The 23,862-nt window shown below is 41.7% G+C and overlaps 1 protein-coding gene across 2 annotated transcripts in view; it reads right to left on the reverse strand.

Moving 5' to 3' along the window:
• Positions 1–1,770: 1,770 nt before the first annotated feature.
• Positions 1,771–23,862, reverse strand: part of EXOC2 (exocyst complex component 2) — a 199,342-nt gene continuing 177,250 nt past the window's right edge. For both annotated transcript variants that reach the window (XM_030928550.1, XM_030928549.1), the window contains 5 exons: positions 16,374–16,429; positions 14,115–14,237; positions 8,199–8,260; positions 5,620–5,679; positions 1,771–3,406 (listed from right to left, as the gene is read on the reverse strand). In XM_030928550.1, the coding sequence (XP_030784410.1) occupies positions 3,313–3,406; positions 5,620–5,679; positions 8,199–8,260; positions 14,115–14,237; positions 16,374–16,429 (395 nt within the window). In that variant the 3' untranslated portion in view covers positions 1,771–3,312. The remainder of the gene's footprint in view (positions 3,407–5,619; positions 5,680–8,198; positions 8,261–14,114; positions 14,238–16,373; positions 16,430–23,862) is intronic.

Here is a 23,862-nt window from a genome sequence, read left to right on the forward strand (position 1 = left end):
GAGAATAAAACCAATGGGTTCCAGTCATGGTAAAACACTGTTGAAGGCACAAGACAAGCTTAAGTGCCCAGTTTGTCTAGGATTTTATGTGCCTAGACAGGAGAAAGACACTGATATCCCATTGCCTTTCATTAGCCAAACTGCAAACAATTTACCCGAAGACCCAGGTCTTGTCCAGAAGATGTTTATTGTTATGTATTTCTAACCTGGGCAGGTACAAAAGGCTTTCCAGTCATAGACGGACTAAACCTCAGTGCAATCAATCCTCCTGTGGGGAAGCAGAAGTGAGATGAGATCAGCACACAAAAAACACAATGGCCCCGTGTACAGTGACATCCGCCTGTGTTTACAGCGAAGTTGAAATAATTACAGCTGCTGCTCTAATTGAGGTGTGATATATTAAATATACCTTTCAGAGCAGTTCACAAATTTATACGAAAATCTTTACAACAGAACCAACAGATACATGTTTAGTGACAAAAAGGTATGCAAGTTTAGTCTATGCATATTTTATGAATATTACATAAAATATATTTGACTTTATTTCAGAAACCTAATCTTGATGTAAAAACTAGTTAAAATTTGTAACTTTTCTGAAAACATATTACACAACACTCTTATGCAACTAATAGCAGAATATCCCATAGCACGTGATCAAAACAGAAACACATACCACCACCTTGTACCAAATCCAGAATAAAAATATAATCTTTTCTATTTCTTCCCTTTAAAAAAATCTATATGCAAAGATGACAGAGACAGGAGAATGAGTCAGAGTGCTGGGCCTAAGGCAATGATGCTTGTTTTGCAATGCCCAAATCATTTCTAGAACATGCCACTTTCATGGTACATTGATATAGAAAGTCTTAGTAAAACCAATTATTTCTAATAGCTCTTTACCATTTTAAGTGAGGCCAACTTAGCTAACTCACATGAAGCCACGCCGGCCCACAAAGAACACGGATGTGCTAAAAACGAAATGCCACTGGAGCATTAAAGTACACTGAACCTCCCTCATTTGTTTTCTCAGCTGCCTCGTTAACTTGCTCCAGGTCCTGGTTTATCTCTCAGCTTTCATCTAACTTATTTCATATTCATCCATCTCCTCTTACCCATTAAACCAGTGTTCTGTAACTCAAGTAGCTCTTGAAATCTCCCTTTCTTCCAAGAAGTCCCCCCTGACTTGTTAGAATAGTAGTCCTTGAACTCCCTCATTTGGGTATGGGGTTTTTATGCCTTTACCTTCCACTCGGAGCCATAAAAGCACTACTGGTTCCCTTGTTGCTAATGTTTATTAGCCTCTGGAATTGATGAACTTTCTCTGAGCTGTGACCTGGGTGGATGGATGTCAGAAAGCACGTCCCGCCGGAAGGAACTGCTGAGCAGCGGTGAAGTCACGGACATACGGAGCCAGAGTGTGAACATGAGTCCTGCCACTTATCCTCCTTGCAGTCTTAGAGAAGTCACCAACCTCTCTCTGAGCCCTGATTCCTTCCTATGCTAAATGAACATGGCAGTAACCTAGCCCATGTGTCATAGGCTGTTGTGAGGATTAAACAAGACACTTCACAGTGTGCCTCGCACGTGGTAAGTCCCCGCAAACAGAATTAGCAGGACCTGACAAACGGTTTCTGACAACGTGTCTGCCAATACAGGGTTAACCAGCACATAAGTATTTCGGGTGTTAACAGTAGAAATATAAAAGGTTATTCAGCAAATGAAAATGTTGAAGTAAAGACACTCAGAGAAAAATGTCAAGCAAACTACAACTTAGATTAAAGGCAGATTCTTTATTGGCTGAATGTGCTGCACTAGATATTTAAAACAACACAAACATTCATGGTCGCAGTTTTTAAATTTAGCTCATAGTTGAGTTATAGACAACAGTTAACAGACTTAGGAAAGACAATATTCTGTGTATTAACAGCTTTATCAAGCACATTTGTAAAAGATCGAACTTTCATTTCCAGTTACTACGATTCCCCCATACACCAAATGAACCAACACATTTATTTATTTTAAATAATGGAAACTATACATGGCTACACTGTGCTCTAAAATTACTTGCATTAATGAGGACATTAATTTTAGCATTTAAAAAAGGAGACTTTAAAATAACCTTAGACAATTTTGAAAACCCTGTCAAGCCGACTACAAGTAGAGAATTCCTCAGTTTTCAGATGCAACGGTGTGATGACGTTGGGCGGGCGGCTGACTGTGAGAGAAGTCACTGTGACCTGAACCTGTTCCAGTAAAGCCAGTCAGCAGTGAACGTGGGGCAAGTGCATGCGGCTGGTCTACAGCTCCCACTGCCTGGTGACCAAGGAGCATCCTGAAGTTTCCGAGAAGAGACTGTGTGAGAGGAGCATTCTTCCAGCTACTGAGCAAGATCCTTCGCTGGGTAAGAGGTGGCACAGAAAAGGTCACCTGCTGAAGGAGGGGGCAGCGGTGGGCAGGGAGTCGGCCGTCCATGGGGAGCCTGGCCTTTCCTTTAGGGGACCCTGAAGTCTGCGGCTGCCCCGCCAGCACCTGTGAGTGTAACCCAGTGACCGGCACTCACACCCCATCACAGACAACACACAGGGCCTCAGGGACTGCAACACGTGGATGTGAAGTGACGCACATAAATTAAGAGCGAGTGAGAATGAAAACTGCTAATGCTTAGTCCTGTGAAAAATAAAAATCAGATAGCGAAATGCCAAGTTAAATCACAGACACCTGGACCACAAATAATCTACCCCAGTTGTAATATTTATTTTAATGGAGACCACAAATTTTTCCAAAAATCTGCTTGAATTAGAAAACTTAAGGCCATTTATATGAAATAAGGGTTTTAAGCACAGCTGCACAGGTTAGGACAGTAAGAGCTCCAAAGATGTCTGCATATAACTTTCCAAATCTCTTCTTATCAATCAGTCTCTCCATGTGTCACGGGAGCTGCCTGCACTTTCGTGAATGGGACACTGAGAAATGCTTCAATATGTACCATGCCATTCCAGAACATTCCCTCCAGAAGCAGCTCTTCCTGCTGCACTCAACCTTCTGCTGAGATGCAAAGTATATTTTAAAATGTATTTTAAAGTCATACAGGATCTGATCTAGTAAGAATGGCAAAACAAATACTTCTTGGGCATTTCAAATGAGGTCATTTTAGTTGAAGTGTATACCAACAATTTTCGAAATCAGAGGAAGGAAAAAAGAGAGAGAAATGGCAAACCCAATGTTTAATACACCAAATACCTTTAGGGTACTTAGAAAGTGAACAGTCTTATTACTTGTTATTTTCCTGGACTTCCTTTATTTGGCAGGTATTTATGTTTTCATCATGGTTGAAGAAGCTGCTTGGAAACAGGTGAGCTGCAAGTGCATGCTACTCTTGAACTTGTTCAGGAGCTCTTCCAGTAACCTGGAGGAAGGAGACACTTGTTTTACAGCCTGACAGATGGGGTGGCCTAGCAACACAAGAAAACACCAGGGGAGCCAGCTGCCCGGCTCTGCCTGTGCTTGCTGTGTTGAGAAGGCAGCTGGAAAGTTCTATCTGTGGATCCTCAACTCAGCAAAAGAAACACATCAATCAAAGAAGTTGGTCAAATAGGATATACTGATATACGTATTTATGTTTGTATAGAAACATCTCCTTCCTATCCCCTCCCAAGATTAATTAGATTCCTCCCTAAAACAGACTGATGCTTGGGCCTATTCTTTTTAGAAATTCAACTCTAAAATAATTTACACACCTTCAAATTCACTTTTTGTTAAATGGTTCTATGAACATTGGCAAACCCATAGCAGAGTGTAGCAGGCCACAGCACGGGGCGCCGCTGCACCCTCTCGCCTGCTGCCACTCCAGTCAGCCTCTTCCCTAACCCCATCCCCCAGCAGCCACTGGTGACTTTCCCTTCCTCTCATTTTGCATTTTGTCTTTAACAGCCAGTAGTGACTGGGGAGCGAAAGCAGTGGGTTAATCACCAGGGGAAGGAGGGTTAGGGCTAATTCCACTAGGCAAATCGCTTTGCTACCTGCTATCTCAATCTGTTCCCCCAACTGATTTGATATAGTCATCTAATTTCTTTTTCTTTTTCTTTTTTTTTGAGATGGAGTTTTGCCCTTGTCACCCAGGCTGGAGTGCAGTGGCACGATCTTGGCTCACTGCAACCTCCACCTCCCGGGGTTCAAGCTATTCTCCTGCCCCAGTCTCCTGAGTAGCTGAAATTACAGGTGCACGCCACCACGCCTGGCTAATTTTCCTATTTTTAGTAGAGACGGGGTTTTACCATGTTGGCCAGAATAGTCTTGATTTCCTGAAGTTGTGATCTGCCCACCTTGGACTCCCAAAGTGCTGGGATTACAGGCATGAGCCACAAGCCTGGCCCTAGTCATCTAATTTTAAAGCTAGAAAGGATCTTGGAGTTTTCCTGGTTTGGATGAAGCAACCAAGAAGTGGGTTTAACAGTACTGAGGTCAAGAGACTATTTCACAGTTTAACAACGTTCAATATTAGAATACTACTCCCACAGCAAACCTAAAATACAGTCCTGACCAGGGTCTACTTCAGGGTGTGTATTGTTCTTGACTCGAACACACTACCTTTTGAGCCCTGTTCCACATATGAAATGTAACAGTGACTGTTTTAATCTTTTATCATATTTATTTTAAAGAAATGAACAGGGTTTGGAACCAATTCAAATAGAGGCTGGAAGTTAGTGAGAGAAAGCAGCAGCACTGTCCGCACAGCCGCCATGTGCCCACGTGGGACGTGCACAGCAGGGGCGATGCGGGGACTGCAGGGTGGAAGGGCTGGTCTGCTGCCCGCTCTGTGCCTCAGTGATGTGACAGCTTCCCCCCATCGCCCAGCCCATGCGCTCTCTCTGCCCTGCACTGAGTCTGCTCTGCGTTCACGGTGCCAGCATTTCACAGTCAGTGCACCACACACGCCTGTCCATGGACGGGCAGCCACGTGCGGAGGGCGTGGTAAAGGAGCTACTGCAGAGTTTCTGCTGCCTCAGTGTGGGGGAGCCTGGATATTTGTAAATTTACCTGGCCTAGATTTTCTCTTAGGTCTGTTTCCTGTTCTATGAGTAGTAAAGTTTGAAGTCAGGTTGAGATCATCAGTGTGGTCTAATGAAATATATACGTATATATAAAACTTTATGATGCCATATGTGCACATCTACTCTTTCATAACATTTTATATTTTATAGAACACAAAATGAACACTACTGAGTTACTCAAAGATAAAAAAATCACTGACTCCTGCATTTTACTGTGCGGTCTTCTTTTTTCCGTTACTTCTTAAGGATATATGCTACTAACACAGTTTACTGAATAAGTCATAGTGAGCTTTCTTAAGACATTTTCTGTACCAGTCACTTGAAACGAAAGCCAACTTCTAAATTATCCTCAACCCAGAAGAAAGGTCTTACCTTATTCTGTCACTCGGAAGACATGCAAGTGACAGTGACGAGATGTACCTACTAACAGCTCTTATTCGGATTCTTATTTGGATTCTGCTCTTCCTAGAATCCAAATCACTATTATTCCTTTTTAAAAGGTACTTTACGTAACAAAACCTTGCTGGGCACATGCAACTGGCTCCTGAGAACAGCACACAGGACTTACTTTTTATCTGCTCCACTGGAGAGCTGGGGCAGGGCTTCCAAGGCCTGCTTAAAACTTGACCTGGAACACAAACAACCACACTGAAGTTGAAGCCTTGCACAGGAGAACTGCTGACAAATTCTTAAGCATCCCTTAATTATTGAGAAGCCAATAAAAGCCAGTGAAGCAAGGAAATACGAGAAAAAGTAAAAGTGAAAAACAATAGAAAAAGTAAAAGTAAAAGTGAAGGTGTAGCTACCAGGTGGAGGCTTTGTAGCAGCAGGGCCAGAAAAGCTCAAGTAGGAAATGAAATGCAACTTGAAAAGCTAAAGGAAAAACAGATCTTCTTTTACAGGATGCTACTGGTGACAGAGGAGAGCTTAATGTGCACATGTTTAATTTAAAAGGAGTCTTTTCAAAACAAACAACTGCAGATGGAGTGACTGGTAAGAAAGGAAAGAAACTAAGAAATGAAAGATGACACACAGCGGGGTGTTCACAGTATTTGGCACGCACGGGGCCTGATCTGCAGCCAATGTCTTGTAATACTTAAATACAGCCTACTTAAAACTTGCTGAAAAATGGAGAGTTATAGAGATGCTTTAAAAATTCAACATGATTTCCTTACACGAAGGTAAAAGGAAAGAATTTTTAAAAAGACAACTTCGGGATGTTTAGCTTTTACAAGGAGAAAGTATTAGAAAAATTACCAAACCAAATGAAAAGCATCATGTGGAGACTGTTGGGGAATAACCTGTACCATTCACAAAGGAACAGTTCTTAACTTTTATCTCTTCTTTTATGATTGGTTAAGGTGAAGAAATAAATGTAATTATTCTTGACTTTAGGGGGTCGTTACTTCTATATTGTAAAAACATCCTCCTCAATCTACCAGGAAGTATGTTTTTCAGCAGTATTCCTCAAATCAGGGGCAAGTTGTCACAGCAACAGAGAGGAAGACTGAAAAGTTCCAACAGAGTCATAAAACCTGGTGCTGGGCATCTCCAGCTGCTCCCGGGAGGGCGCGGTGGGGGCTGGGACGGGTGGCTGGGTGCACTCAGGTCCCTCCCCACATTCAGCAGGCTCTTTCCTGGTGTGGAAACCACTGCCTCTACCTCCATCATCAGCTTGTTTCTTATGCACCTCTTTTTGATTAATTAAAAGAAAAGTGATGGAATTGTTTTGACAGTAGGACAGTAATGATAAACATTATACCACCTGTTGTTGGCAGGGTACTGAAAATTAAAAAGTGACTTGGCACATTTTCTCATTTAATCCCCTCAAAAGCTTGCCTAGAATATTTTAATCTTCCTCTACAGATGAGTACCTTATACTCTGTAAAACTAAGTCAGCAGGAAGAAAGAGCAGGCATTTACATGAAGTGCGCACACATCCGACACAGGCTGGGTGCTTTCCATCCTGTTAGCATGTTGTGCAGACAAACGATGGCTGGGAAAAGCTGTGGCTAAACAATGAACATGGAGGCTAGAAATGGCTTCTGGTGAGCTGCGACGATGGGAATGAAAGGCTAACTTCATGTGTTAGGAAAAAATGGAAAAAGTCTTTTCAGTTGCAAAGCTGACAGTAAGAATGACAGCAAGCCATGTTATCAGATGCTGGAAATGAGTGAGTAAGCATATTACAGTGTTCTCAAACATTCCATTTGCATACTACTTGGCCTCTCGGGGACATCAACATATCACCCAGTATTTCCTAGGTAATGCTGCCCGTATAGTAAACAACCTTGCACAGGCAAACAGTAGTTCTGTTTCACTTCACCTACTGAAATTTCAATGGTAGGAAATCCTGACTTTCGTTCAAAACAGCTTAAAAATTATCATCAAATTTCCACTACAAAATTTTGCAGAGAAACCACAAGGCTTCCTCATACTGATATTTACAGCACTTGAGCTGTCCTTCAGAGTCTGCTATGAATAGACTAAGACTCAGTTCTTATCCTCTTTTGCTTTAAGAAGTATGTCACACTCTGATGTATTATTTTTAAGACTAAGATTTATTTGTCAGTAGTAAATGAAAAACAAAATTGTATTAAACCCCTTTCCTTTACATTGTGTTACAAAGAAGTGGCCTTGACATAAACTTGATCATGTCACAAATTGATGAGCATGTGCTCTGATCAGTCATCTTTACAGAGGACAGAATTCACTAGTAAGACAATCTGTATTTTTAACAGAGCACTCAGAACTAAAGAACACTGCAACTGGCCGGGCGCGGTGGCTCAAGCCTGTAATCCCAGCACTTTGGGAGGCCGAGACGGGCGGATCACGAGGTCAGGAGATCGAGACCATCCTGGCTAACACGGTGAAACCCCGTCTCTACTAAAAATACAAAAACTAGCCGGGCGAAGTGGCGGGCGCCTGTAGTCCCAGCTACTCGGGAGGCTGAGGCAGGAGAATGGCGTAAACTCGGGAGGCGGAGCTTGCAGTGAGCTGAGATCTGGCCACTGCACTCCAGTCCGGGCGACAGAGCGAGACTCCGCCTCAAAAAAAAAAAAAAAAAAAAAAAAAAAAAAAAAAAAAAAAAAAAAAAAAAAAAAAAAAAAAAAAAAAAAAAAAAAAAAAAAGAACACTGCAACTTACTTGCTTTCGGGTGTCAGGTAAACAGCCACAGTGTCCCTCAAAGCACAGATTTCAAGTCTTGCCTGAAAATGAGAAAAAGACAAAGTGACAACAGGAAAATTTATATTATCAAATATAAACAAGTACTGAGGTGAGGGGTCTCCAGCCCGCTCGTCGCAGGACGGCGCTTGGCGTAATACCACCGTGGTGACTGCCAGTCATGAGCAGAGTTTCTAAAACAGTCCAAAGAAATCTGCTACCACAAAATATGCGTTGACTGAAAATTAACTTGTAGTCAAGGATGACTGTGTGAGGGCAGGGAACTAGATATCTCCGTATGAAAAGCACAGACTGTGTCATGATTTTCCAGCCATCTGTATTTACCCTCTAACCACCAATTTTTCTTTAGTCTTGCAAGAGGAAAGACACTCTGAAACACTGCCCTGAAAGGACCCATGCCCCACAGAGGTGAGGATGTGGCTTGGCTTCCTGACACCTATGCCCTTCCAGGCACACTGCCTTCATCTCAAAAACTAAACTATGCTCTATGGATTCAATGCAATCTCTATTAAAATCACAGCTGCTTTTATTTTTTTCTGGCAAGCTGATTCTAAAATTCATAAGGAAATGCAAGGCACTCAACAGCCAAAACAATCTTAAAAAAGAGTAACACATTTAGAGGCCTGACACTTTCTGACTTCAAACATACTACAAAGCTAAAATATATTTATATACTGTATACCCTTATATTCGTGATCAACTGCTATTCAACAGGGGTGCCAAGACCACTCAGCGGGGAAAGAACAGTCTCTTCAACAAATGGTGCCCGGGCAACTGGATATCCACATGCAGAAGAACGAAGCTGAATCCCTTCCTGAACACAAACATTAACTCAACACAGATCACAGATCTAAATGTAAGAGATAAAATTATGAAACTATCAGAAGAATCCCCCCCGCGTAAATCTTTGTGACCTTAGGCTGGGAAACCCTTCTTAGAAATCATGCCGAAAGTATAAACAACAACAACAAAACAAAGTGGACTTCATCAAAATTAAAAATCCAGTGCTACAAAGACATCATCCAGAATGTGAAAAGACAACCCCACAGAACGAGGCATCACTTCACACCCACTAGGATGGCCATAATCAATGAGAGAGACAGTAACAAATACTGGTGAGGATGTAGAGAAACTGGAACCCTCAAAAACTGCTGGTAGGAATGTGCTGCCACTTTGGAGAACAGTCTGGCAGCTCCTCAGAAGATTAATTATAGAGTAACCATACGACCTAGCAATTCTGCTCCTTGGTGTGCATCCACGAGCCATGAAGACAGATGTCCACACAAGAACTTGTACAGGAGTGTTCACAGAACCATTCTGCACATTAATCAAAAGTGGGAAAAAAACCAACGCCCACGAACTGATGAATGGATACATAAAATGTGGCGTATTTAAAGTGGAATATTACTCATATGTAAAAGGAGTGAGGCACTGGCACATGTTACAACATGGATGAACCTTGACACATTATGCTACATGAAAGAAGCCAGTCGTATTTGTATGCTTCCATTGAGATGAAATTTTCAGAGTAGACAAATCACAGAGATAGAAAGCCAACTGTCTGTAGGGACAAGGGGTGTGGGAGGCAAATGATCAGACTTTCTGTTAATGGGTCAGGGGTTTCTTTTGGGATGAAATGTTCTGAAATTGATTATGGTGATGACTGGACAGCTCTTTGAATACACTAAAAATCACTGAATTGTATGTTCTTTTTCTATTGCAGACAGATCGTATGCTCTATGAAATATTTCATAAAAGTTTTAAGAAAAAAGTTAACAAGATTTCACTTGTATGCGAGCACGAAGAAGTGTGATCTGACGGACAAGTCAGGTTTCCTGGGAGCTCCCGCAGACCTACTGATGATAACTTGATTTTCTGAAGTAGGTGCCCACAGTGAGTGGGACCCACAGGAGAACATTTAAAAGAAATATCCCTTATTCTCAAGGAGTGGACGAAACAGAAAACAATGACAAAAGACACAGCCAGCTCTTTAGAGTTTATCAGAAATTCTGTAAGCCATCTAGATCAAAGCAGACATATATGACACAGGATATTCAGTGACCTTTTTCTGTTTGGAAGGCAATTGTTTGGTTTCATTTTTTCAGTCCCTTAGGAGCCTGAAAAACAGTATATAACTAGAAAGTTACAAATGCTAGAAAGTATGAAAATTTCTGTCTCTATTTTGTTTATATTCTAGTATAGGTAAAAACAGACCTACCAGGAAAAAAGGTAGAACTTTCAGCTGACTATCTTAGGAGAAAGATTAAATTACTACAAAACCAATCTTCTGGTAGAAATTTTATTCAATCAAGGTCATAGAGTGTTTTAATTAACCTATAAGTTATGCCAATTATAAAAACTGTGGTTAGCTATATAATACCTACAAAATTGTAATCCAGAAAACATCATGCTAAAAGATCTGCCAAAATCACCAAACCATCACTCCCCTTTTCACCGAGCTCTCAGGACAGTTCTGGAGTTTGGCACTTTAGGGAATTGCCTGTCCACGGTTAACTCGCTATCCCTCTTAGAGTTATGGCCCCAAGGAATGAAGCTCTCAAAGTCATTCTTAGTGGGAGAGTGAAGCGGGGAGTTTAGACTAATGGCCTTTTTCAAAATACACATGTTTGTACAGGCCCAAGGAGGTCTCAAAAACTGGAGGCTGGAACAGTCTGGTGGCCAGCAGTTTCTGGACATGTGTATGTGAAAAAATTTTCCAGCTAATTCTGAGATCACTTCCCAACCTCTCCCTGCTGGTTCTGAGAGTGGTTTAGCCGTCAGACAAGCAGGTAACAGAGGTAATGTGTAAAGAGGGCAGATGCCTGTTAAAATTCCAAGACTGCAAGGCCCCCGGTAGCCACTGCAGCTGCCTGTTAATTCATTTGTAGTATTACACAGTTTACACTACTGATCCCCTGTGATGGAATTATTAGAATAACCACGACCTTTCAACTTAAACTATCACATCAAAGATCTGATAAATCCATTTTCAGAGAAAACTGGCAGCAAATGGAAATACAACAGAAGCGTTTGTAACAGATTTTCCCCTAACCAAATTAACAAGTGCTCTCTGCTCTTCTTTTTCCCAAATATGTATTTTATTTTGAACGAATTTCAAACGTATGGAGACTTGGAAAGAACTTTACAGCTGAACGCCTGTTTACTCACAGGCTCTCCCAATAACACAGCCTCACATGACCACACGGCTTCCATCCGTCACTCAGTCCTACAGCTCTGATCCACTTCAGGGCGCATACCATTAAATGCAGTGGACTCTCTGCACCATTTTTTTTTTTTTTATATTTGGAATGTACAAATCTCAAAGTGTGGCATCTGATGAGTTTTGACCGACGTATACACCTGTGTGATGGAAACCCAGATCACAATACAGAACCAGCACCCCGTGACGATCCCTAAGGCCCCACCCTAGGAACCCCCACCACCCAGAGGAAGCCACTGTTCTGAGTTCTTCATCACAGTTAGTTTTATCTGTTCTAGAACTTCATGTAAATGAAAACTATACAGTATACGCATGTGTCTGTGTAAGGATCCCTCCATTCGGCGTAATGCTTCTGGGATTCACTGCACTGTATCAGTAATTTGTTCTCTTTAATGTGGAATAGTATTTGATTGTAAGAATATATTACAGTTTATTTACTGTACTGATGGACGCCTGGGTTGTTTTCAGTTTTTGATTATGATAAAATGACTACGAACATTCTTATTTTATTTTTTTGAGAAAGGGTGTCACTCTGTCGCCCAGTCTGGAGTGCAGCAGCACGATCACAGTTCACTACAGCCTCGACTTCCTAGGCTCAAGCAAGCCTCCCACCTTAGCCTCCCAAGCAGCTGGGACCACAGGCACACAGCATCACACCTGGATAATTAAAACTTTTTTTTTTTTTTTGTAGAGACAAGGTCTTACTATGTTGCCCAGGCTCGTCTCAAACCCATGGTGAACATTCTTATAAATATGTTTCATGTCTTGAACCCATGGTGAACATTCTTATAAATATGTTTTGTAACCTATTTATACAACACATACGAGACTGAAAATATGTTTTCAGTTCTCTTGCTTAAGTAACTGGGATCGGAATAGCTGGGTCACAGGGTGCGTATGTGTACGCTTAGCTCGAAAAGAAAATGCAAAAGCTTTCCCCAAAGTAGCTGCACTAGATCACATTCTCAATGACGTGAGAGCTCCAGTCCACCACGTTCTCGCCAACACCTGGTATAGTCAGTCTTTCATTTTTATCGTGACGGACGTGTAATGGCATTGTATTGTAGTGTTTTCATCTCCCTGCTAACTAACGATGTTGTTCATCCTTCCATGTGGCTGACTGGTCATTCTTATGCTTTTGACAACCTAATTAAATGCATGATGGATAGTTTGAATTGTCCCATGGATCCCTGGAGCTCTGCTTATTTTTTCCCCCAATTTTCCTTATTTCTGTTGTCCACACTGGATAATTTCTATTGGTTTACAAGTTAACTGACTTTTTAAAAATTCTATTATTCTATTATTATCATCTAGTAGATTTTAAAAAATTTATCTACTGTGTTTTTCCATTCCAGAAATTCCATTTAGTTCCTGTTTTAGGGTTTTTCTCTGCCGAGATTTCCCACCTACTGATTCAAGAGGAGCACAGCTTCCTTTACATCATCTGATGCAGCTGTGTGAAAATCCCTGCCTGCTAATTCCAATACCTGGTCAGCTTAAGGTTGGCTTCAGGTGATCATTTTTTGTATTAGGAATGAGTCATGTTTTCCTGCTTATTTGTGCATTTCAATTACATTTTAACTCAATTAAATGTGGATCCTGGACACTCAATGTTACGCTGTGGAGACTCTGGATTCTGTAATATGTCTCTAAGGACTGCTGATTTTTTATTTGTTTGTTTTAGCAAGCAATTAACTTATTTGGACTCCAGCTAAGAACTCTTGGCTCTTGGGCAGCAGTCCAATTCTTCCTTCAGTTCTTCTAGCCTCAGCTGGGCTGGCTGGAGGGCAGTCTGACCACGCACATGGCGAGACTCCTCTCTGGGATGCCCCTCACCTACCTGTAGTTGTGGCTGCTCCAAAGCCTGTTTTTCAAGCCAGAAAGCACGTTTTGTATTGGAGTTTTAGGCACTCCTGGACCTGCCTTTAGGTTAAAATCCATAAGAAGTAAGAAATTCACCCAGGTGCCATTTACTCTAGAATCTGCCCACCAGTGGTCGTTCTCTGGTATCTTCAGGGATGTTTTCAAAATTAAAAACATCTTTATTTTTTGATATTCAAGTTTACAGTTGTTATCTGTGGAGGGCTGGCCTGATAGCAGCTTCCTCAGCCACGACTGGAAGAAGAACGACACTGCTTTTTGAAACTCACTACCACACGGCCAGAAGCGCACGCTTCCATCTGCATGCACACCTCAGCAGCTACCAGCTGGCTACGTGCATGCCAAAGTCAGCTGGTGTTTATGGCATTTATCATCATGTAATTTAAACACAAGAGACAGTTACTTGTTGTTTCTATGCAAACTGCACTGAATGCTTTCAAAAGACTTATTAAAAGCAAGTTGTTAAAAATTTCCTGCGGAACTGAATGTCATGAAGATAGTTGGAAAATAAAAATAAAAATCACAAAACTTTTGAAGGATTCTGCATTCAGATGCTTTGGCAGAAGTCTTTAAGGTCTTGCTCTACTGTAAAGAAACAAGCTCTGAAACTTGCAGACAATGCTTCGTGGGTATGGCTTATGCAAGAAAGGATATGAACTTCTTCAGTCATAGATCCATTAGAAGCCTGTCTTACGTCATAAGACTGATGACTAAAGACATTTTATATGGTATAAATAACAGCAGAAGTTCAATATGAAACTGAACGATTCTGTTACCTGTAAAGCTCCGTTTCTGCTGAAGGAGGAGACACACTGCATCAGTCGGCTGAGCTCTTCAGAAACTGCTTCCACCACCTTGGAGAGCACCCGAGGGACCAGCTCTTTGGAAACAGTGAACACCTGGTTTGAAACAGGAAGACATGGTGCTTTGTGGGGCTTTTTGACTTGAATTTGTTAAAAACAAAGTAACTTTCAAAACAAAAGGAAATCAATAGGACTTCTAAGTCATTTTTAAAAGACCAAAATTATAAATGAAAGGAAGATACAGACTTATATTTAAATTCTACTGACAGATTAACAACAAAAATTCTCTTAAAAATACAATATTGGCAAATGTAATTTTGAAAGGCATTACTGATGTTGACAAAATAAAAACTGTTTTGAACATTTCTTTTTCCTCTTGCCCCTTTCACCAGAAAGAAACATCTCTAAAGAAGAAATTAGAGAAATAAAAACATACTGGGTCAATATTTTACCACAATTTAAACAAATACTGTGTCAGACTCTCCTTAAACTCTGACAAACACCATTTCATATGGGGTGCCCTGTTCTGTATTGGACAACAGGCCCCCCCCAAAATTTTACACATACTGTGCTAAATATGTATGTCCTTTTATTTGACTTACATTATTTTCAAACCTTAAAGTTTGATACTTTCAAACTGAGAGTTACTGTCTTTGGAGATTTACTGAAATCTGACTCATGATTTATAAATGAAAGTAAATCACATTTTCTTTTTAAGTTTTTCCTTTTTTCAGATTGAGCCACCAGCATTAAATACTTGGATTAACCCACACATAACTTGAGTGTCCAAGTAAATTTTTGGCAACTTACGATTATGTAGCAAATAGTTAAATATTATGAATGAAATTCTACTTTCAGTCATTATAATCCCATGGCAGTTGATAATGGACATTAATAAAAGCTGCCTCACTAGGAATCAACAGCATCACAGCAGTTTCCACAGATCTCAGTTCTGCCCACCAGAGAAATGCTTACAACTACTGCACCCACATGTGCACTTTGGGCTCAAATTTTATAGGATGCTAACATAACAAAAACAGAATTTTTATGTTTTTTTATAAGATCACAATGAAAAATATTGCTCATTATAAAAAGATCTATGTGGTAAATTCCTGCCTGAGTTAAATCACATACAAATTCTATTGTGAGAGATGAAATTGTATGTTTCCCTTTCACTAAGAACTCAAACCTGTAACATTCTACAGTTTTCTTTCTGCTCTTGGTTCTTCAAACTTCTAGCCAAATTTAGAACCAGGTAGTGTTATCTTTGTTTTCTCTGGTCATATCTGGGTTTCACTCTTAATTAACCACTTTTTTTTCAGTTTACCTTGATGGCCTCAGATCCTTTTGGATACAGCAGGCAGCACACACCTAAAAACACCCTTCTCAGATGCCTGTCGCCTCAGAGGCGCCCAGGCAACAGTGGAAACGATTGAACAGTAGCCTCTTTGATCTGCCCCACTTTATCTGCCCCCCATCAGTCTGTGAGCCACAGCCTTTCTCAAAGTGTCGGCAAAGCAGTGAGTAACAAATCCTGAAACTACTGAATGAAAACAGGTAGTCACAGATCACGGTGGTAGCTCTGGTCTCTTCTTTCAATGTTCCTCAGAAGAGTCCTCCTAGCCAGGATGTTCATCGAGGATGCTAACACAAAGTTTAAGATGAAAGCGTGTCAAGTGAGTGCAAGTTTTCACATGGTCCAGAAGCAGCAGTACTGTCTGCATGACCCTAAGTCAACCACGGACAGGAAACCACGCATCTGTTCCAGTGTCGGCCTGCCCCAAGCCTCCTTCTAAGCAGTGTCTGCCTTTCTGGACTCCCAGCCACTGCTACAGGAATCAGATACCAGTGCTTATTTGTACACTGGCTAAAAAGAAGTTAATGCATTTTCCAAGATAAGGGATTTACTATTCTTTGAAGGATAGACATCCTTGCAATCTATCTTCACCTTTCAAAAATTAATCAATTTAGCTGTAATTATTAAAGAAAACATACTTCAGAAAAAGACTCACAGGTAAACATACACACACACACACACAGAGAGAGAGAGAGAGAGAGAGAGAGAGAGAGAGAGAGAGACAGTGCGAGTAAGAGCTGAGCTGCACCTTATTTATACCCAAAATACATTCTGAGGGAAAAAAAAGACCACCATGTATTTTATCAAATTTGTATCTTTTTTTTTTTTTTTTTTCGGTTATCCATATCTCTCAGGAACATCTAATGATACCTTACCTCTGCATGCACGGCAATTATATTCACCAGTGCTTCTTTTAAATAGTTTCTGACACCTGAAATTGAAAGAAAGGAGAGAAAGAGGCATTAAGAATAAAAAAAGTTCCCTTCCCTTGCTGGCAGGCTGTACCCCATGCCTTAGAGTTTTCTGAGGAGAAACAGAAAGTAATGCCACCACTATCTATTTCCTTTCGAGAATCAAATGGTGAAAGGAGTATTTCCATACAGGCCAAAAAAAAAAAAAAAAAAAAAGAAATGAGAAGTTTTCTTGCATTGTTTTTCATTTCTGTCACTGTTGATACTCTCTATAACCGGCACTCAGTCGGCCTCAAAATGAAAATTTAAGAATGTTCTTCAATTTCTTCACACACAGAATATATCTATAGATACGTATCTGTATATACTGTAAAACATATATACACACACACTGTAAAACAGGTATGGTAAAACATATATATGTGTGTGTATATACACACACTATAAAACATACACACACACAGTATAAGCAGTAACAGACAAAATACAGAGGGTGGTAACAATGCTTATAAAATGCACAGTAAATATCAATGATAGCATCTTACTGCCAAAGGTAAAAGTCAAGTTATTGAGCAGAAGGACCATTTTCATCTTAAGGAATCACTTTTAGGAAAAACTTCTTATAAAACCACACTGAATTTGATTCTGTAAAGCAAGTTAAAGGCTGGACAAAATAAAATATCAGATTCTAGGTAGAGATTGAATGAGCCTCAGTTTGCTCAAAAGCAGGTACACACAAAATTTAAGAATGCGGGTTCTGAGGTCGGACTACTGGGGACCAAACCCCAATTGTGACACCTGCTAGCTGTGACTTTCGGCAGGAAGGCTGTGAGCCTCAGTTTTCTCATCTATCACATGAGATAATAATTGTCCCACCCTTGGGGGCTGCAGTGAGGATTAAAGGGGATGCATGCCCTGGGTCCTGGCATTCTCGGGGTTCACTAAGAGATTTCATTATCATCATTTCGCAGGAAAAAAACCCCATAAAAACAAAATACTGTTTTATTGTGTTTCTAAAACAATTTCTTTCCCTTGGAGTGGGAGATTCCAGAATGCCGTCTAGAGCTGTCCACACTGAGAACATCTGCTCTGTACAACAGGGAACATTCTGCACTGGAAAAGCATGGACGTTCACGGTAACAACACTAAGGAAAATATTCTCCCAGAGTCTCATCCACGCTACCGGTTAGTTGGGAAAGTTGAGCTAGAGATCAAGAACTACAATCAACCTTCTGAACAGGCATTTGCTTATTCTAAATATACAATCAGGTTTTGATTCTGTCACATACTGTGGTATACAAATAAACACACTTTTTCTTTTGAGAAGCCAATTTCGTATACACATATTTATATATATATATACACACACACACACACGTATGTGAAGGGTCAGGTGTTATTAAGTCTATTTTGCTAAGACGGCTGAGTGAAGAGTAATTCAATATAATCCAGAAATCAACGGATTCTTCCTGAGAAAAAGGGTAACTGCAAGGTAAGAAGTCTTACCTGGGAGGTAGGAGAGAACAGAATGAGCCTGACGTAAGTGAAAGTGAAATAAATGAACTCGTGCTGGAGACCAGGAAGCTTTCTTCCCGCAGGAGGAGAGCCACATCCCCAGGTGCGCCCAGACTGCTCCCGCTGCTGTCCTGCTGTCAGGGCACCAGGGCCTGGCCTGTGCTGCTCAAACCCCTGGGCAGCCCCACCCAGGGCTGAGATCAACGTGCTCAGGTCTAGAGTCTCTAAGCCACTCGCCATGGAGGACCAGCTCATGTAGACACACAGGTAACATGCGTACTCACTGAAAATCGAAGCACAGTAGTAGGCTTCTATTTTCCATGCTCTAAGGAACAGAAAAAACTCACAGCCTCTGCCCTCAGTGAGAACCGGGGTGCTGCCAACACTCCTGCAAAAACAAGCGTCGGGATCTGGGCTCTAACGATGGGCTACAGTGCAAGGATGACTGGAAACGCGAGGGCAGTGTTTTAACTTCTGAAATTCCTCAATGTAAAAGAAAAGAGTGGGGCCAGAGTGCTGACTAAAAAGCAGAAAATTAGAGTGAAGCCAGGCAGTGAAGCCAGGCAGTGTCACATGCTCAGTGACAGCCTCCTGCGAACTCAGCTCCCACCCGGACCCGACAGCATCAACACTTCCTGGCAAGGCCCCACCAGCCTGAGCACTGCCAATAAGACACCCCGTAAAAGAGGTGAGTGTGAATTACTCATTGCAGTGCTGAAGACAAAGCGATGAATGGGAAGAATAAAGGCACAGGACACTTTGAACCAAAAGAACCATATTTTTGTGTACAGAAAATTTGAAAAAAAAAAAAGAAAAAAGCAAGTTTCCTATCTTGGGTTGACCACAGGTTTCACATGGATAATATAAGGAGCTCAAAGACTTAACCTTGGACAAGAAAGAACTTTTGTGTTTCTAGGAGATTTTATCTTTCTGAATGAAAAAAAAGGAAATAATTTGCCTTCTTTCCCCTCACACACAAAAAACCAAATGACTGCTTCATATAAATAATGGGTAATGTTGGAAAAAGAGAAGGGAAAAAAGTGTGGTCCTGGGGTGGACAGGAAATGGTGCCACTAGTCAAACCACACATCAGGCCAGTGAGGTTCAAAGAGACAGCATGCGACGGGATGCGTCGGGAGGGGCGGGCGTGAGGCGGAGCTCCATGCGCTGCTATCAGAACCTCCCAAGGCAGTGCCTGTGCGGGTATTATAACTTTTGGTAACAAAAACTTTAATATAAAAATAAATCATTGATTGTCTCTCTCCAAAAAGCTAACCACTGAATTAAACACAGGAGCAAGTACTTTTTTTATTACCGATTGGGCTAACACTGTTAATTCTAAGGGAAAGGTTACAAGCTCTCATTCATTCAACTAACATACATTTATTGAGATCCTACTGCATGGAGGATGCCACCCGGCAGAGGTGCTCCAAGCAGAACACGCACGTATCTCCAATATATGCAAGACCCCAAAGCGCTTAGTTATTACAAGTTTGACCTGCCGATATATGCAGGATGGTCATATGAAAGAATTTTAAGTTGTAAAAAAACCTCTGCCCCATTTACCCTGATATGATTATTACGCATTTGCAAGCCTGTATCAAAATATCTCTTGTAACCCCCAAGTGTATACACCTACTATGAACCCACAAAAACCAAACATAAAAAAATTTATACTCCAATTTAAAATAATGTGTTAAATGTTTGGTTGCTACTTTTATTTTGTGAAGTCCTTAAATGGTTAAAGAGTAGTACCAGATAGGAACGGAGAAAGGGCCAAGGGCCTAGAGACCAGACAGCGTCCGCGTCTGGGAAACCGGTGAGATCTCTGTGGTCTTCCTCGTTCAGAATTTCGCTTCCTTTCTCTCTTCACTCCGGCCACAGCTGTGTGTTGGCCTAGGGAGAGACCAGCCAAGCAGCAGGTCCACACCCTCGCCTTCCTCCTCAGCCTGTCTCATGGGCTCTTGGGTCCAAGTAAGACTTTTACCTCCATAAAGCACTCACTTCCAATTGCTTGTTTTCTGTTTTAAAATGCTACCCCAAGTCTGTCTGTGGGAGGAGGTCAGCTCTTTCACACACCTGTGTCCAAAGAAGCTAGTGCTGGGACAGGCGCTGGGGTGGCCGGGCTCGTTGGCTCCATGCGGCTCTGATGGCCAACACCGTGGGCAAGCAGCAGCCATGTGCTTTCCTGACTGGGCAGAAGGAGGGGAGGGACGCCAGGGCAAAGGCGTGGAATCCAAACGTTCAGAGGACAGCCAGACCAGGCAGGGGCTGGGAAGGCGACGTGGGGCTCGCCTGTGGCCTCGCAGTCTCTTCCTTAAACGGGAAGTCAGATGGAGAAGGTAAGGCAGAGGCCGTCAGAGAGGGGCTGTGTGTGCATCTGTTATGGAAGCGGCTGAGGCCTCCCAGTGGTGGCAGAGCAACGTGTGGGATGAGTTTCAAAGGACCTCAGTTGTGGCTCCTGGCGGCAGGAGCAGAATCTGATTTTTGGTGACAGAACTTTTTTCAAAGGGCCAGTGACGGGGACAGAGGGACCACACTGCGATTAATTTTGGTCGTGTATGTTCTCTTCCCATTGAATTTTATTCTAGTGTCACTATTATTAACGGTGGATAATTCCTTTTAAGTTTATTGAGGTGACAGAAAGAACACGTGAGATGGAATTTTTGGCTAACCTATACACCAATCGTATGACCTTCCACAACTGAGTGTACCTTTCAGACAACTGCCTGCTCCGTGAAGGACTGATCATGAGACCCGTTTTGCTAACGAAGCTGTTATGAAAATGTCACGCGTGTGCAATTCCTCCATTCTTCCAACACGTGCTGTGTATCTATTGTGTGCTGGGCATCAACAGGTGGTGACAGAAGAAAGTGAGCAAAACAGATAGGACCCCCCACCCTAAGAGAGCCTACAGTTCAGTGAGGAGGAGCATCTTGTCAATTCTAAAGCAGTACACATATTTCAGGTGTTACTTTAAAATTAAAGACATAACCGTTGACTAAAAAGGATAATGACTAGAAAAAGCATGCTGATTTCTCTTTCGGAAACACCCGGTATGTAAGTTTGGACAACGGTCCTGCCATGATTGTCATTTGGCTGCCGCAGACCCTAGCTGTACATTAATCTTTTGAGTGGTACAAGGAATGGCTAACAGTGGAGTTTGCATATAGGAACACAACAACGGCAAAAACAAAACAAAACAAAAAACATGAACACAACATGAAACATGACTGTGATGTGCTGGAACCGGAAACATCTGTCCTTGACAGGACTCCTCATTTTGCTGGTTTCACAGAGTCCTTGGAAGTTAGAATTTCGGTTCAACTCTTTTGCCGCACTTTGCACTGGTGTCGAGGATGGCTCAGTGTCAAATGCCAGCGATGGCTGGGGAAGACTTTGCTTCTGTGGTGACAGGGCCTCAGACACTCATGTGACTTACTGAGGAGTCACCTGGGGGCAAGTTTCTGAACTGCTCTGACTTGTAGCTTTCTCCTTTATAAAACAGAGACAACATTTATTAAGTGGAATCATGTTTTTAAGAGGCTACGGAGGCATCTCCCAGACAGCGGGCAGTCAACAAATGGGAGGTGTTAGGATGGCCTGGCCCCACTGCACTCTGCACCCCCAGGTGCTGCCCGGACCCACTGCTGTCCTCGCGGGCACTGTGTCCCCGGTCCCACTGGGGCAGCTCTGCAGCCATCTGTGCGATCACTCAGTTAACATCTGTCTCCCCTATTGGACGGTGCACTCCACAGCACAGGGATCATCTGCCATTCTCCTCATCGCAGCCTCAGCTCCCATCACTGTGGTTGGCACACAGATGGCACAAGGTGTTCAAAAGTATCCATGAATGACAAACAAAGGAAGACAAAGGCCATGTCTGTCTTGCTCACTACTAAGTTCGGCAGACTTATGCAGTTGATAAGTGAATGAACAAGGGAACAAATACATCAGAGAAAAACCTCAATATATGCAGAATTCTATAATGCTCAAGTCAGAAGAGATCTGAGTCATCTACTAAAAGCAAGTGCCTCAGCATACATGGAAAGAAGGTATTCCTTGGAAAAGCATACAATCTCTCGCTTCTCATAGGATTTTGGAAAACAAAGACAGTCCTTTTGAGTATCAGGATCCATTTGAAAAATATAATTTGAATAAAGTAAGTACAGTAGTATAGAATATTGCTGAGGCTTCATCTCTTTGCTTTCCAAAATATGCTTTATTTTTCCAGCAATATACTGAAATAATGTCATTAGGTATTTGCTGAATGCTGCCCACGTGCTGGATATTAGGAAGATGCCCAGATAGATGAGGACAGAGTGAACACATACGTGTGCAAGGAAACCTGAGTTTTAGTTTGTGCTCCAACAACAGTGGGCCATAAAATGCCAAATTTATGGTGCACACAATATTAGGGAAGGGATCATCCATGTGGACAGTGTGCCAGGAAAAATAAGGCAAACTGACTTGCTCCTTGGAATTAAAGGCTACATTATTATGGTGCAGTAATAAGTATTGTTTTTAAAAAGGTTCCCCTTCAATAAACCCCCACAACTTTCCATGTTATTTAAGTGAGGGAATGAGAAACAGCTTCTGAGCATTTACAGCATGTGTCTCCTCCACTGTCTGAATATGAAATTAGAATGTGTCATGATATTTGACAGAAAGTGTCCCCACCCACACAGTGTCAACCTAGACTACCACTTAGCAATTAATCTAGTAGCCCAGTGTGGAAATTCCCCATGGAGAAAACAAGGCTCGTCTCCACTGAGCAAGAACTTGTAGGCTGTTTCCTGTAAGCCAGCCGGTGTAACCCAGCTTGTTCTCCAACAATGAAGATCTTGTTTTCACGCATCAGAACAGCAGAGCAGCCTTCTTTCTTGGTATATTTGTCAGCTTCCTCTTTTAATCATATAGGAAGGTCACCCGATTTTGGAACAGGCAAACTGGCACACTATTAAAAATATTTATTGAGGGCCCATTATCATTACATGCAGGACACTATTCCAGAGGCTGGGGATATAGCAGTGACCACACACACACACACACACACACACACACACTCACACACACACACTGCTCCTCCGCTCACAGGGCTTGCACTCTAGTAGGGACACACCCAAGTTTAATACGACAAATGACCATTTTGCACATGGGAGACAAGAACCTTACACTGACTTTAAACAGCGCAAGAAAGCAAATGCGGGAAATACAACTGTTCAGGCAAACAATAAAGCTTACATGACAGAGAGAGGGCTTTTGCTTGATGAGAATGCTCAGTGTTGTTCATGAAAAAATGATCCCCTCTGCATGTGGATGCCAGCGTTCCTGTCGTGCTGATCTCCTGGGAATAACGTCCAGCAGTAACTGATACATAATGTTCAGCTGTGTACTGGGATGACCTGGATTTAAATCTTAGCTGGAAACTCAGTTAATCTGAGCTTCTGATTTTCTTTATGGGAAAATGCTTTGTAAAATAAAAAGCATTCTACAGGCAGATGGGATTCTTCTTCTTCTTAATAATGTGGAGAAACCTCAATCGAGAAGGTCCACATTAAAGAATAAAATACTGAACACTTTGGATTCACCAAGTCTTTACCCGTAATTTTTTATTTGGAAAATTAAGTAGTTAAATGCTCACTGTAAAGAACACAGTTTAATATTATTCTTATATAAGAATAAAAGCCCAATAAACTCCTCTTTCATCCTTCTTAGGAATAACCACTATTGACAGGTTAGTGTATGTTCGTCCAGATCTTTTCCTATGAATATAATTTTTTTCCTAAAACACGAGATGTTACACATTCTCTTCTTGAATCTTGCTAAATTTCATTCTGTAATTTATAACAATTTTTTAACTGACTGTACTTTTTAGAGCAGTTTTAGTTTCAGAGCAGAACTGAGCAGAAGAGGCAGAGATCTCACAGACACCGCC

The sequence above is a fragment of the Rhinopithecus roxellana genome, chromosome 4, assembly GCF_007565055.1.
Source record: "Rhinopithecus roxellana isolate Shanxi Qingling chromosome 4, ASM756505v1, whole genome shotgun sequence".
Lineage (NCBI taxonomy): Eukaryota > Metazoa > Chordata > Mammalia > Primates > Cercopithecidae > Rhinopithecus > Rhinopithecus roxellana.